The sequence below is a fragment of the Protomyctophum parallelum genome (assembly GCF_964188405.1).
Source record: "Protomyctophum parallelum genome assembly, chromosome: 8".
NCBI lineage: Eukaryota > Metazoa > Chordata > Actinopteri > Myctophiformes > Myctophidae > Protomyctophum > Protomyctophum parallelum.
This window is the reverse complement of record NC_139703.1, coordinates 36,839,495-36,856,514: the sequence shown is the minus strand read 5'-3', so window position 1 is coordinate 36,856,514 and position 17,020 is coordinate 36,839,495. Positions and strand designations below refer to the sequence as shown.

General features: G+C 45.0%; 2 protein-coding genes across 2 annotated transcripts in view; both read right to left on the bottom strand.

The window, feature by feature from the left end:
- mapk14b (mitogen-activated protein kinase 14b) overlaps positions 1–5,948 on the bottom strand; it is a 41,462-nt gene extending 35,514 nt beyond the window's left edge. Inside the window, exon 1 of the mRNA XM_083772340.1 lies at positions 5,479–5,948. Coding sequence (XP_083628466.1) covers positions 5,479–5,627 — 149 coding nt within the window. The 5' untranslated portion in view covers positions 5,628–5,948. The remainder of the gene's footprint in view (positions 1–5,478) is intronic.
- Positions 5,949–9,324: 3,376 nt separating this feature from the next.
- tmem167b (transmembrane protein 167B) lies at positions 9,325–13,456 on the bottom strand. Its single transcript, XM_083772357.1, has 3 exons — positions 13,319–13,456; positions 10,618–10,749; positions 9,325–9,658 (listed from the first exon to the last, which is right to left on the bottom strand). The coding sequence occupies exons 1-3, from the start codon at positions 13,326–13,328 to the stop codon at positions 9,576–9,578; spliced, it is 225 nt and encodes a 74-aa protein (XP_083628483.1). The 5' UTR covers positions 13,329–13,456; the 3' UTR covers positions 9,325–9,575.
- Between the last annotated feature and the right edge of the window lie 3,564 nt (positions 13,457–17,020).

Below are 17,020 nucleotides of genomic sequence, written 5' to 3'. Positions count from 1 at the left end.
ACGCTTGAGAAGCAAAGGTTGTTTTTTAGGCCATGGAATGGATGTGTGCTTGAGGTTCGTCTCTTAGCAACATGGTTTTATGTACAGTACATTGATGTGTGCTTGAGGTTCGTCTCTTAGAAACATGGTTTTATGTACTGTACCATGGATGTGTGCTTGAGGTTCGTCTCTTAGCAACATGCTTTTATGTACTGTACATGTACTGTACCATGGATGTGTGCTTGAGGTTCGTCTCTTAGAAACATGCTTTTATGTACTGTACATGTACTGTACCATGGATGTGTGCTTGAGGTTCGTCTCTTAGAAACATGGTTTTATGTACTGGATGTGTGCTTGAGGTTCGTCTCTTAGCAACATGGTTTTATGTACTGGATGTGTGCTTGAGGTTCGTCTCTTAGCAACATGGTTTTATGTACTGGATGTGTGCTTGAGGTTCGTCTCTTAGCAACATGGTTTTATGTACTGGATGTGTGCTTGAGGTTCGTCTCTTAGAAACATGGTTTTATGTACTGGATGTGTGCTTGAGGTTCGTCTCTTAGCAACATGGTTTTATGTACTGGATGTGTGCTTGAGGTTCGTCTCTTAGCAACATGGTTTTATGTACTGGATGTGTGCTTGAGGTTCGTCTCTTAGAAACATGGTTTTATGTACTGGATGTGTGCTTGAGGTTCGTCTCTTAGCAACATGGTTTTATGTACTGTACATGTACTGTACCATGGATGTGTGCTTGAGGTTCGTCTCTTAGAAACATGGTTTTATGTACTGGATGTGTGCTTGAGGTCCGTCTCTTAGCAACATGGTTTTATGTACTGGATGTGTGCTTGAGGTTCGTCTCTTAGCAACATGCTTTTATGTACTGTCGGACACAGCAGGGGTCAGTCCAGACCATGGATGTGTGCTTGAGGTTGGTCTCTTAGCAACATGGTTTTATGTACATGGATGTGTGCTTGAGGTTCGTCTCTTAGCAACATGGTTTTATGTACTGGATGTACTGGATGTGTGCTTGAGGTTGGTCTCTTAGAAACATGGTTTTATGTACTGTTCATGTACTGTACCATGGATGTGTGCTTGAGGTTCGTCTCTTAGCAACATGGTTTTATGTACTGTCGGACACAGCAGGGGTCAGTCCAGACCAATGCACCCTTAACCCATTCTGACCTGAGATCAGATTCATACGAGGTTTCCACTGGACACACACTGGTCTGATTAACCCATTCTGACCTGCGATCAGATTCTATACGAGGTTTCCACTGGACACACACTGGTCTGATTAACCCACTTAGACCTACGTTCCATTCTACAAAATGTCTTCTAAATCATGACGGTTTTCAGAAAAACCTCATGTTTCTGTTATCAGTGGTGCTCAAACTATTTCATGTCAAGGACCCCCAGAATTATCTGTATTTAGCTGCGGACCCCCATCTGAATCCCCCCCCTTGAATATATATTCAAGAATATATATTCAAAGATTTGCGCCACATCTTTCAAAAATAGCAGACGTTCGTATAGCACGGCACTCGGTGCCGCGCTATGAGCTTGTAGATCTGCTATTTCTCAATAGCTAAAGTATAACAATGCTTGAAACACCAAAAGGGGTTTACCGCTCAAAATGTGTTAAGGAAGCACATGGGAAGGTCCTTGGATACACCGGACCTGTAAATACAAGCTTGTAAAATACTTTGTTTCAATAAACTGGACAGAATAATGTAATGCAATGAAACAGAAGATACTGTACTTTACAGTCGTCTTAAAGCCGGTAGAGTGAGCAGATAGGCAAGCAAAGGAAAGGAAAGGTACTATGTTTACCCAGGGTAACTGGACTAAGGAAAGGAAAGGTACTATGTTTACCCAGGGTAACTGGACTAAGGAAAGGAAAGGTACTATGTTTACCCAGGGTAACTGGACTAAGGAAAGGAAAGGTACTATGTTTACCCAGGGTAACTGGACTAAGGAAAGTAAGGTACTATGTTTACCCAGGGTAACTGGACTAAGGAAAGGAAAGGTACTATGTTTACCCAGGGTAACTGGACTAAGGAAAGGAAAGGTACTATGTTTACCCAGGGTAACTGGACTAAGGAAAGGAAAGGTACTATGTTTACCCAGGGTAACTGGACAAAGGAAAGGAAAGGTACTATGTTTACCCAGGGTAACTGGACTAAGGAAAGGAAAGGTACTATGCTTACCCAGGGTAACTGGACTAAGGAAAGGAAAGGTACCATGTTTACCCAGGGTAACTGGACTAAGCTCAAGAACTCGTTTACAGCCAGGCCCTGCTCATAGAACATTTCATGGTAGAGGTTCAATGCCTTGCTCAAGGGCACTTCAGCGGTGGTAATTTTAACGTGCCGGTCCAGGGATACAAAATAGCGACCTTCCAATATCAAGCCGCTCCGCAAACCGTTCGGCCACCGCTGCCCCGAATCATGCAACCCTGAATCATGTCAACGCCTGGACGGCGCTGCCAAATGTATTCTGCATAAGATTATCTCAGCAATAAAGAATCAACACTTGCCCCAGCAGGTCCATTTGGGTCAAGTGTTACGCTGAGGGCGGTACTGTGTAGTACGTATTAAGAGTACTCTCTGGTGCAACCAGTACAGCCTGCTGCTGAGCTCAAACAATACTTCCCCACACACTGCATTGCTTTTGACTGCATAACATCTTGCCAGACAGACAGCCGCCCGTTAAATGTTAGCTTGTAGCTATCGTGTTCCAAAAGGCTTTGTGACAGAATTATTATTCCTCTGTGTACTGGAGATACGTTTACATGTGGCAGGTCTTACTTTGGACAGCGGGAGGTTACCCGAGGCTATAGACAACAACTGAAAATGACAGTATACAAACAAAGAAATGTAAAGGATGCTTCAGTTATTTCATCCATTTGTAACTCAAGAGTGTCCTCAAGCGTAAAAAAAAAGAAAGCTGCAGTCCGTAATTTAGCATGTCCATTAAAAAATTAACCTTCAGGCTAATGTTATGTAGACAGCACTATAATTGCATTGTATGTAGTCATAGCACGTCATAGTACATATGTATAGCATAGTATAGTATATATGTATAGTTTATATGTATAGTTTCATTATATAGATATGCCACTGTTACGTTCTTAACTTACGCATGTTTCATGATAAATGTTTTTATGTGATGTATTCCCATGCTTTTTTGTTCTTGCTTAATGTAAGTCGCTCTGGATTAAGAGCTTCTTATAAATGCCTAAATTGTAAATTAAATTGAAAATAGTTTTCAGTGGTGGACACTAGGAAGAACCGGGTCAGAACAGAAGCCATGTCTAGGATGTCGGCAGACAATGATCACAGAACCGGGTCAGAACAGAAGCCATGTCTAGGATGTCGGCAGACAATGATCACAGAACCGGGTCAGAACAGAAGCCATGTCTAGGATGAAGAACCGGGTCAGAACAGAAGCCATGTCTAGGATGAAGAACCGGGTCAGAACAGAAGCCATGTCTAGGATGTCGGCAGACAATGATCACAGAACTTTGGGAAGTGGTTTGCGGGGTCACTCTCAACCCGCTGCAGCTCAATCTGGGAACCCATTATTATCTCGTTTGGCAATTTTATCCGTGTCATTTGAGAGATTATTACACACCATAGAAGAACATAGTCGGTCCGATAATAACAGGACCTTATTACACTGACTACACACACACACAGAGAGAGAAAATGACAGGTGTCGTGTCCCCCAGCCCACACACGCTCTGTGTCAGGACACACGCTTAGAGTTATGTTATTAGTATGATGGGGCCTTTTAACACGCTCTGTGTCAGGACACACGCTTAGAGTTATGTTATTAGTATGATGGGGCCTTTTTGGTCCCTGAAGGCATTACGTATACGGTCGGTGACTAAACCCTGTGCAGTCACGTTTGGAGGAGTCTATCTAATCTCGGGACTATGAGTCATGGGTGTGTGTGTGTGTGTGTGTGTGTGTGTGTGTGTGTGCACTATGCAGCAACACACACACACAACGGGTAGAGAAGAGAAGGGGTGACATCATTCCAGACTCAGCATCGATGCATGCACATGCCCATAGAAAACATTCACTATGGTTTCTGGAAACCATGTGACTCGACCCTCTCTCTCTGTCTCTGTCTCTGTCTCTGTCTCTGTCTCTTTCTCTCTCTCTCTCTCTCTCTCTCTCTCTCTCTCTCTGTGTCTCTCTCTCTCTCTCTCTCTCTCTCTCTGTCTCTCTCTCTCTCTCTCCAACTGGAAAATCCATAAAGCATGCATAGTTACAACTGGAGTTGATGAAAAGACAAACTATAGGACACGCACACGCGCGCACACACGCACGTACGTACGCACGCACAGGCAGAAACGTATGATCAGCATCCATAAGCATGGTCGTCGCCATCAGCATAATTATACTACTACTATATATATATCACTATATCAAATGAAATGAATACATGATGATTGGGCCCATATTGCTTTTATAGTGGATGCAATGCAAGCATGCCATGAAGGAGCTGTTCTGTTCTCTGCTGGGATTTTAGAAAAACAAACAAAAAGGTGGAACGATCAAAATGTGCACAAAGATGGACCCTTTTTTCCACCCATTACTATGAACTTACTGTTCAAGCTGCTACACAGTGGCGTGTATATATTATGAACTTACTGTTCAAGGTGCTACACAGTGGCGTGTATATATTATGAACTTACTGTTCAAGGTGCTACACAGTGGCGTGTATATATATATATATTATAAACTTACTGTTCAAGCTGCTACACAGTGGCGTGTATATATTATGAACTTACTGTTCAAGCTGCTACACAGTGGCGTGTATATATATATTATTATGAACTTACTGTTCAAGGTGCTACACAGTGGCGTATATATATATATATATTATTATGAACTTACTGTTCAATGTGCTACACAGTGGCGTGTATATATTATGAACTTACTGTTCAAGGTGCTACACAGTGGCGTGTATATATATATATATTATTATGAACTTACTGTTCAATTGGCTGCTACACAGTGGCGTATTATATATATATTTGCACATGGCTAGATTAAACGAACGAACCGTTTATTACGGATGAAATATGAAGGAATTTCACAGGAATCACAAGCTAGACAAAACCAAAACAATATGCACGAAAAAACTAAACTAAAAACTAAAAAGAAATCCCCCCCCCCAACAAATGCGAAGCATCCCGAAAAGGAAGGCAGGCAGCGTGCACGATGTGTGCACTAAACACTAAAACAGGCGACTTAGAAAACAAAGTAAACAAAAGAGGGTGACAACAACAAAATATATATACATTTTAAACACAAATCTAAACCCCGTTCGTTCGTTAATTCGGCCGGGAGGACTCTTTAATATTAACAACTCTCGGTTTAGTTTTAAAAAACAACAACATTTGCATAATAACCGTAAAACAACAATTCTGCAAAAACAATATCAATAACCCTCCGTCCCACTGCGGTACCGGTAACCCGGATCACTCACCAGACGGAGCCGTACGCCCCGGACCCGACCGGGGACAGGCTCTGGTACCGCTCCGGGACCTCCCAGATGGTCTTGTTCAGCTCCTGCCGATAAAAAGTGGCTCTACTAGAACTACTACTACTTTCCTTCTTCTTATTGACGTGCGACATGTTTCTATAGTCTGTACTGTAACTGTCTGTAGTTCCGTGTGTTGTTGTCCGTCCGTCCGTCCGTCCGTCTGACTGCACTACAGACAGTGCAACAGACACACAGAAACTTCTCCCCTTCTTTCTTCTGAGTTGTTTTTGTTGTCTGTCCTCCTCGATCGATGTCTAGGTCCTCCTGTTTCTGACTGACGACTGTCTGTCTGTCTGTCTGTCCCACGTTCAAAACAACATCGCAAACCAGGAACTCACACACACACACTCACGCACACGCACGCGCTCGCTCACACACACACACACACACACACCCACAAGGATCTGTCTTTTCCTGTAGCTGCTGCAGCCCCGTGTGTTACTCACACACACACACACACACACACACACACACACACACACACACACACACAAGGAGCTGTCGTCCTGCTGCCCTGTGTTGTGTTGTGCAGATGTAACGTGCACGCCAGCTAGTGTAGCTCCTCGACGATCCGTGCACGTACGTGCAGCGTGTCTTGTTGTTGTGTAAGAAACGTACTTCGATGATGATGATGAGATGATGATGATGATGAGGGGCTTTTTCTGATATTTATTTCCTCTTTTTCCTTCTTCCTCCTCACATAATATAGCTGCTTTAGAATCTGCCCAATGCAAATGTGTGTGTGTGTGTGTGTGTGTGTGTGTGTGTGTGTGTGTGTGTGGGGAGAGAGAGGAAACGTGCTAGCTAGTGCATTTGGCGCACACACACACACGGGACACAGCTCCCGCGACCATAGCTGTCGTCTCGCGCGAAGTGAAGTACGTAGTAGCAGGGCGTTGATAGGATTGGAAATGGAAATTCATTATTTGGAAATCGATTTTTTTTGTAACCTCTTGTAAACAAGTGTAATGCTTAATTGGGTCGCTCACAGTTAACAGTCTTTGTATTGAGTTTGTGCTTGAAATGTACTGTAATTCTGCAAACTTAATACATTTCAATTTTAATCAATCAATCAATCGATCATGGGCTTTTCCCTCTCATCTCAGCCAGGATATAAGTTACTGTAATGCAGGCCAGGCCTATTATAAACTGTTCCTGGCCTTTTTCCATGTCAGTCAATCAAGGAACCCCCCCCCCCCCCCCCCCCCCCCCGACCTGGCCCAAATATATTGGGCCAGGTCCGTCAGGATGGAAGGGAGGTACCCTCCACCTCCCATCCTCGAGATATGCGTTTCAAAAATATGTTCAAAGTTTTCCTGAAAGATCTTTTTTTAATACGGTAGCCAATTTATATAGGGTTAAAACTAAAAGTACTTTATTGCAGTGTATTCCTTTAGTAAAAATAGCAATATGTTCACAATGTAGACCTAAATACTCAGGATAAAACAGAATAGAGGATAAATAATCCTGTATTCTGATGTTAGGCCCTTGGCCCCTTGCATAAAAGTACAAAAGTATTGCTACAATCATCAAAATACCAGCCGTTCTTGAATGGACAGGTGGCGCCATCTTGAGGTTTCCAGCTATTACTAATAGTTTTTTTCTTTTCTTTTTTGTTGCTATTACCTTTCAATAGTGTGACATCATGTTGACATGTTCTCTACCTAAAATGAGTCATGATGCACTTTAGTAATCATTGTTCAAACCATGTGTTCACCCTTAGAGTTACACAAGATTAAATTAACACATTTGCCGTGTAGGCTATGATTCAGTGACCCCCCCAAAAAACCCATCATAGAAAAACATCACATCCGTGTGAAGTGAGTGGTGCAACTCCGTGTGGGGTCCCCGGAAGTTCCAGAACTACAGCACAACGGCCAGGGTGCCGGCCCGCTTCAGGGCAGGCGAGCTGCCCCACGTCCGAAACGGTAGAGAAATGACGGAGTTACCATGTGGGGGTCTCCAGAACATCAAGACCTCTCGGGCACGTTCCGGCAAGCCACCCCACGTCCGAAACGGTTGAGAAATGACAGTTACCGTGTGGGGGCCCCTCTACTGTACTGTACTGGCACACCCAAAATCATCATATATATACAGTTAAGATGTGCATGCGTTTGTGTGTGTGTGTTAGGTTGCGCACAGGTGGTGAAAAACAACTATGCTGTTTTCATGCTCAGACCGACCCAGGCAGCCTGCCTGGCACCCAGCCAGCCACACACAGCTCCGTAAGGGATCATTGATTCACTGAAAAAAAAGACAGTAGACTATAAAAAATACTGATGTTACCCTTTACTGAAAATACCCCACATATACATCAAACCGTAAAAAATAATAATAAGGTGACCATGAAGATAAGCAATCCGTCTATAATCCATTTACTTGTTTATTTAATCCACCAACATTGTTTAATTTCAACAGCGCAATACAAACCACCCCTATTTGGCATTGCAGTTAACCACTTGAACCCCACCAACATTTGTGGGGAAAATAGCAGTTCCACAAGCTTCACGCCACGTGACATCTTGTAGCTCTGCTATTTTCATGTTAGTATAGGTTGTAGTCGTAGTAGAGGCTTATTGACATCTTGTAGATCTGCTATTTTCAGTATAGAACCCTGGAATAAATTAAATATAATACATACAGCCCCATGAACAAGCAGAAACTAGTTTGTGTTTAAGGATAACGCATTTTAAAATGCGTTGCACATGGTGGTCCCTGGGCTACCGAGTACAGTATATTGGGTTCAAGTGCTTACAACTTCAGGAAGCTAAATTGTACAAACATATAATAGGACGTATTTCTATGAACGTTTATTAGTCTTCTCATGGATGTAAGGTCTGTTCTTCTATTGGGTTCTAATATTTCACTGACCAATCTATGAGGCTAGAAGAAATTAATATGATTACATAAGACAGTGTACCAGCTAGCACGGATGCATTGAGATGGAGACATTCAGTGTGCCAGCGTGAGACAAGACTCGGGATAAGGGTACCGTACAGATTTTAAATTGCTTTAAAAAAATCACATCTGTGTGAGGTGAGGGGCGCTCTTGTCATCGTACAAATGTATACGTCACATTTGGCAGACATTTGACCTAATTTCTCCTTTCATTGTCAATGGCAAATATTGAGACGTGTGGGGACAAAATTTATATCATCTTTGGCGGACATTTGACCCAATTTCTCCTTTCATTGTAAAAACAAATAAACAAAAAAAACCTAAAGTGTTCACAAGAACAGTTTAATATATTAACTTTGTTTCTCTCCCCCCCCCCCCCCCCCCCCCCCGTCTGTCTCATTAAATTGAAGGGGTCTATACAGAATAGTTGGGATGGAATATTGTTCAATAACCCATCTGACTATTTCTGGTATTTATCATATATTTACACACAGCTATGTTAGTCTGGACATTCTATACAGTCAGGAATGAGATGATAAAATGCAGAAATTACCCCCCCCCACTCCAACGTTTTCCCTCTAAGGGAAGGAAAACAACAATGCGTGACCCAGTGATAATACAGTAACACAATGGACTCCCCCTGTACCATAATGGTCTGTACAGTAAACCACACAACTGCTCACTGACACGGTGACTCGCATGTCTGAGAACCCTGACTGGATCCAGCCTGGAGCAGCAGTACTTTGGCACGCCCAACACGGCCCACGACTTCAAGACCAACGACCCCCCCCCCCCCCCGCGGAGGACAAACTGGAGGAGACTTCCGCCAAGCTGGAGAGAGAGGAAGGTCAACGAGAGAGGGCTATGAACATGCCGAGCGAGACAGAGGAGAGGTACAAACAATGACCTGATGGAGGAGGAGGAGTTGGATCAGGAGAAGAATCTGGCTTTGCCCCGTGCGTGGTGAGAGCAAACGGAAAGTCCTTCATCCATCCGAGGGGCGGGGCAGCAACAACTGGTCTTTTAATGAAATGGGTCCCGTGTGGAGAGAGGATGATGATGCTCAGCTCAGTCCATCCACCGGCCCTTATTATGGTCCAGTCCAGTCACCCCATGAATCCCATAGGCCAGGCAGTGTGGTGTCACTTCAGCAGGACTAGGTAGAATCCCATGGCCGCGCAGGACAGCGCCACAGCAAAGTGGAGCCGTGTCCCGATCACTGCAGCTGAGAGCAAGAGAACAGAACAGATAATAGAAGAAATAAAGAATGTTACAGGGACTAGAGACAAGAGAACAGAACAGATAACAGAAGAATGTTACAGGGACTTATTCTAGAAGAATGTTACAGGGACTTATTCACCTGCACAACATAATGCATTTGGCTTACTCTAGACTAGAGGTCTTTCGGGTAAGCCCGAGATCCAAAAATACCCGATCGGTCCGAACCGACCCGGAGCCGGTTCCGGTTCCGTTTCCAAGAAGTGTGACTACCGGGTATTTCGCAAGTGAACCCTGGCCGCTAGGGGCGCGGACAATGTTCTGTTGCGCATTTACAATGGTGGAAATTTGTTTTACCAAATTTGGTAAAACAATGGAGTTGAACTTGATATGCTCTGCAAAGCACGATGGAAACTCCAGGCCAAAGATAATGATAAAAAACAACTGCTGCGACATAAATTAACGGTGGATTAGCAATGGCTAACAAGAAATATTACACACGCATCTAAAAAAACAAACAAACATGGATTTATTTTTTATTTACAACTGTCTGCAATGATTGACTGGTCTACTATGAGCTGATGAAGACCCATTTGGGGTCCAAACGTTGTCATCCTAATGATTACAAATAACATTATCCGCAGTCCCCTTAAAACTCAGTTATACCAAGTGTGAAGCAGGTTTAATACATTCCTCTCATATAGCGCCCCCTTGTGATAGCTTATTATATGACACAACAACTAGGTAAGTCCAGACCTTTTTGTAATGAGGACATATTGGACATCGGTTTTAAAGCATTAAGTCCATTTTACTAGGTAATGAGGACATATTGGTCCATTTTACTAGGTAATGAGGACATATTGGACATCGGTTTTAAAGCATTAAGTGCAGTGTGTGAAGTGTTTTGGGTATATAATTCTGTGTTGAAATCATTGATATACATGCAAGTCCCATTATCATGCTTACCTTTGTAGAAGACGCCCCATACCCCTTTCTTCTCCGAAAGCAGCCAACTGTTCAGCCGTGGGACCTTCTTGAGGTATGCACACGTGCAGATGAAAAGCAGCCCGAACACCAGGATGCCATCGAAAGAGTATACTAGGAAAGAAAGGTGTTGGGATAATGCAGTACCGTAGTTAGTGGCAAGTAAACATGAATACATAATAATAAGTGCTACAGCGTTTAAAATGAACAATTAAGACATTGTTCGCCTATGACTATATGAAAATATAGTTCAATAACAATTCACACACAGTATAGATCAAATGCACAAGCCACAAACAGAAAGGGCAAACATGTTTGCAAATATGCATGCTGTTATAATATTAAAGTGAATAATTACTGAAACACCTCCCCCCCTTGCATAAATAATCACTGACTGATTATGTACATGAGGTCTATCTGCATTATGTTTGTTCTGCTTGACTCAGGCACTGCCTATCTGGCAATAAAAGGCGTTTCGAGATGCTAACAAATTCACAATACAAATACAGTAGCTATGCCGACACACAAGATGCACATGTTTGCTTAAACTTGAGCCCACAGTAACTTGCTTATATATTCAAAATTACAGTCAAAACTAGCCCCCCCCCCCCCCTTATTGTTTACCTTTTCTTTATTTGGGGCAGACCCTAGTTTTGACTAATATTTTATAGATAAGAAAGTTACTGGGCAAACATGTGCATCTTGTGTTGGCACTGTATTGTGAACAGGGGGGACCAAGTAAAAAAACAAAAGAAGACCTATATGCATTTAACGGTGGGGCACCACCACAGGGTTATTTAATATATTATATTAAACACAGCTTATTGTTTTTAATGTGTGAGTAACTCAAAAGAGGTTTTATGATCGGCTTGTATAACTCTACATCGATCCTAGCCCCTCTCGGAACGCTCCATAAAGCTTTTCTGAAATTTGGATGAGTTTTATGTAGGGTCCCTGTTCATAACTATATTTTCGTATGGGAATTTTGGAACGCGGGCATAAATATGCTCCGTAACATCGTATCTGCGCCGTTTGACGGCCTGTTTTCCTTTGAGGGCTTCTGAATTCGTGAACTATAAGTACCTATACATTCCGCTGCGAATATCTCCTGTGGCGCGGAAGCCGTTAAGTATTTTTAATCTTTGTTTGACCGATTTGGTCGCTTTATTTCTTCTTGTTTGTTTACCGTTTATTGTACCGCCTCCCGGTGTGCGGTTGGCTTGTGCCGGCTACGTCCCTGCCTCTGATCTGCTCTGTCATAGCTATAGCGCCACTAGCTAGCCAGATAGGCGGTACAATGAGGTGTCAATAAACAAGGAAGGAAGAGAAGAATCAAAGCGACCACATGAAAAAAAGTCCTGAAAGAGCGCAGAAGGACTTATCCGAAGTTGTTTGTTACGTTTATATATGTGTGCGTACCCGGTGGCAGGGTGGAGGTGGAATAGGACCCAATGCTCTGGGTCTAAAAAATGTCAGAAATTTCAGTAGCATTGGGTTCTGCTTGTAGGGCTACATCGATCCTAGCCCCTTTCGGGACCCTACGTAAAACTTTTTTGATATTTTGTTGAGTTTTACGTTGGGTCCCTGCTCACTACTGTATTTTCGTATGGAAATTCCTATATGCGGAAATGGAGATTCTCTCTAAAATAGGACCCGCGGCATGTGACGCCATTATTTTCCTTGAGTTATTCTGAATTCGGTAACTTTAAGTAGCTATACATCCAGCTGCGAATATCTCCTGTGGCGCGGAAGCCGTTAAGTATTTTTAATCTTTGTTTGACCGATTTGGTCGCTTTATTTCTTCTTGTTTGTTTACCGTTTATTGTACCGCCTCCCGGTGTGCGGTTGGCTTGTGAGGCTACGTCCCTGCCTCTGATCTGCTCTGTCATAGCTATAGCGCCACTAGCTAGCCAGATAGGCGGTACAATGAGGTGTCAATAAACAAGGAAGGAAAAGAAGAATCCAAGCTTCCAAATCGGGCAAACATATATTAAAAATACTTAACGGCTTCCGCGCCACAGGAGATATTCGCAGCGGCATGTATGTGTACTTATACTTTACATATTCAGAAAGCCTCATACTGAAGAATATCGTCAAAGAGCGCGGGGAGGCGGTAAACATGTAAACATGAGCCAGTAAATGTTTTAATCAGGTGGCATGGACGACGTGGAACAGGACCCAATGCACTGGGTCGAACAAAAGTCAGAAACTTCAGTAGCATTTGGGTTCTGCTTGGAGGGCTACATCGATCCCTCTATAGGTCAGAACAGACTGCCTTCTGATCAGGAGACAAACACATGCATGCAGGGCCGAAACAGAGCTGGTTTAAGTTCTCTGTTTGAAACATATAGCTGTCATTTTCATGAGGAAAGAACACTCTTGTATAAAAGTTAACAACAGACAAACACAAAGACCAGGTCACACACTGACACAACCGATGTACACTCACACCAAATTACAGCTGTAGTGGCCTCGTTTCAATTAAAACCCCCTGGCTGCTGTTAACGTTTTAAAACAAGTTTTTTATAAGTAGTGAACACTAGTTTACATCAACATTCAACACTGTGTGGGCCTTTCAACGAGCCACGTCTACAGCTAGCCTAGAGAGCTAATGCTAGCCAAGCTAGGAAGTCTCTCTGGTCCCTAAAAACGTCTCGTTTTAGTCACAGAATGGAAACCCTACCATTTGTCATGTTCGTAACTTGAAGAGTCTTCTCGTCGTTATGAGAAAGGATGCTTGTTTGGGTGTTCAATCAGAGAGTCATTGTGTTGTTGTTAAATGAGTGGAACTGAAGTGAAGAAAGACATCCATTTCACTCACAGCAAAACGGCAGCGTCTAGTGAGCTAATCTAGTGAGCTAATTTAAGACTTCCGGTGGACGATCTCTTCAAAATAAGAGTACCCTCTAGAGTATTGAAAAAAAGTTTAATTTGCACATTAAAACTACAAATTAAGCATTTAAATGATGCTATATGATGCTATAAGACACACATTATGTTTATGTGTAAGAATAAGTAATTAAATCCTTATAATAATAATAATAATAAAGTTATCTAAATGGATAAATGCTATTCACTGGAGTGCATGGACTTTATAAAGTGGACACTGGACAAAAGACGGCTCCGCAAGGCAACTATCTGGACATACCCACGCGTTCGGGGAGATGTCCTATACCACACCCCACTCTCCGCTAAGCGGGAGAGGTGTAAAATTCACAGTAGCAGACCTTCTACTGGGGTCAAGGCTGACAAAAAGTACCGTTTCCGGACCCAGAATGGACACTGGACAAAAGACGGCTCCGCGAGGCAACTATCTGGACATACCCACGCGTTCGGGGAGATGTCCTGTACCACACCCCACTCTCCGCTAAGCGGGAGAGGTGTAAAATTCACAGCAGCAGACCTTCTACTGTGGTCAACGCTGAAAAAAGTACCGTTTCCGGACCCAGAATGGACACTGGACAAAGAGGCCTCCGCGAGGCAACTATCTGGACATACCCACACGTTCGGGGAGATGTCCTCTACCACACCACACTCTCCGCTAAGCGGGAGAGGTGTAAAATTCACAGCAGCAGACCTTCTACTGGGGTCAATGCTGACAAAAAGTACCGTTTCCGGACCCAGAATGGACACTGGACAAAGAGGCCTCCGCGAGGCAACTATCTGGACATACCCACACGTTCGGGGAGATGTCCTCTACCACACCACACTCTCCGCTAAGCGGGAGAGGTGTAAAATTCACAGCAGCAGACCTTCTACTGGGGTCAAGGCTGACAAAAAGTACCGTTTCCGGACCCAGAATGGACACTGGACAAAAGACGGCTCCGCGAGGCAACTATCTGGACATACCCACGCGTTCGGGGAGATGTCCTGTACCACACCCCACTCTCCGCTAAGCGGGAGAGGTGTAAAATTCACAGCAGCAGACCTTCTACTGGGGTCAATGCTGACAAAAAGTACCGTTTCCGGACCCAGAATGGACACTGGACAAAGAGGCCTCCGCGAGGCAACTATCTGGACATACCCACACGTTCGGGGAGATGTCCTCTACCACACCACACTCTCCGCTAAGCGGGAGAGGTGTAAAATTCACAGCAGCAGACCTTCTACTGGGGTCAATGCTGACAAAAAGTACCGTTTCCGGACCCAGAATGGACACTGGACAAAGAGGCCTCCGCGAGGCAACTATCTGGACATACCCACACGTTCGGGGAGATGTCCTCTACCACACCACACTCTCCGCTAAGCGGGAGAGGTGTAAAATTCACAGCAGCAGACCTTCTACTGGGGTCAAGGCTGACAAAAAGTACCGTTTCCGGACCCAGAATGGACACTGGACAAAAGACGGCTCCGCGAGGCAACTATCTGGACATACCCACGCGTTCGGGGAGATGTCCTGTACCACACCACACTCTCCGCTAAGCGGGAGAGGTGTAAAATTCACAGCAGCAGACCTACTGGGGTCAATGCTGACAAAAAGTACCGTTTCCGGACCCAGAATGGACACTGGACAAAAGACGGCTCCGCGAGGCAACTATCTGGACATACCCACGCGTTCGGGGAGATGTCCTGTACCACACCCCACTCTCCGCTAAGCGGGAGAGGTGTAAAATTCACAGCAGCAGACCTTCTACTGGGGTCAATGCTGACAAAAAGTACCGTTTCCGGACCCAGAATGGACACTGGACAAAGAGGCCTCCGCGAGGCAACTATCTGGACATACCCACACGTTCGGGGAGATGTCCTCTACCACACCACACTCTCCGCTAAGCGGGAGAGGTGTAAAATTCACAGCAGCAGACCTTCTACTGGGGTCAATGCTGACAAAAAGTACCGTTTCCGGACCCAGAATGGACACTGGACAAAGAGGCCTCCGCGAGGCAACTATCTGGACATACCCACACGTTCGGGGAGATGTCCTCTACCACACCACACTCTCCGCTAAGCGGGAGAGGTGTAAAATTCACAGCAGCAGACCTTCTACTGGGGTCAAGGCTGACAAAAAGTACCGTTTCCGGACCCAGAATGGACACTGGACAAAAGACGGCTCCGCGAGGCAACTATCTGGACATACCCACGCGTTCGGGGAGATGTCCTGTACCACACCCCACTCTCCGCTAAGCGGGAGAGGTGTAAAATTCACAGCAGCAGACCTTCTACTGTGGTCAACGCTGAAAAAAGTACCGTTTCCGGACCCAGAATGGACACTGGACAAAGAGGCCTCCGCGAGGCAACTATCTGGACATACCCACACGTTCGGGGAGATGTCCTCTACCACACCACACTCTCCGCTAAGCGGGAGAGGTGTAAAATTCACAGCAGCAGACCTTCTACTGGGGTCAATGCTGACAAAAAGTACCGTTTCCGGACCCAGAATGGACACTGGACAAAGAGGCCTCCGCGAGGCAACTATCTGGACATACCCACACGTTCGGGGAGATGTCCTCTACCACACCACACTCTCCGCTAAGCGGGAGAGGTGTAAAATTCACAGCAGCAGACCTTCTACTGGGGTCAAGGCTGACAAAAAGTACCGTTTCCGGACCCAGAATGGACACTGGACAAAAGACGGCTCCGCGAGGCAACTATCTGGACATACCCACGCGTTCGGGGAGATGTCCTGTACCACACCCCACTCTCCGCTAAGCGGGAGAGGTGTAAAATTCACAGCAGCAGACCTTCTACTGGGGTCAATGCTGACAAAAAGTACCGTTTCCGGACCCAGAATGGACACTGGACAAAGAGGCCTCCGCGAGGCAACTATCTGGACATACCCACACGTTCGGGGAGATGTCCTCTACCACACCACACTCTCCGCTAAGCGGGAGAGGTGTAAAATTCACAGCAGCAGACCTTCTACTGGGGTCAAGGCTGACAAAAAGTACCGTTTCCGGACCCAGAATGGACACTGGACAAAAGACGGCTCCGCGAGGCAACTATCTGGACATACCCACGCGTTCGGGGAGATGTCCTGTACCACACCCCACTCTCCGCTAAGCGGGAGAGGTGTAAAATTCACAGCAGCAGACCTTCTACTGTGGTCAACGCTGAAAAAAGTACCGTTTCCGGACCCAGAATGGACACTGGACAAAGAGGCCTCCGCGAGGCAACTATCTGGACATACCCACGCGTTCGGGGAGATGTCCTCTACCACACCACACTCTCCGCTAAGCGGGAGAGGTGTAAAATTCACAGCAGCAGACCTTCTACTGGGGTCAATGCTGACAAAAAGTACCGTTTCCGGACCCAGAATGGACACTGGACAAAGAGGCCTCCGCGAGGCAACTATCTGGACATACCCACGTGTTCGGGGAGATGTCCTCTACCACACCCCACTCTCCGCTAAGCGAGAGAGGTGTAAAATTCACAGCAGCAGACCTTCTAC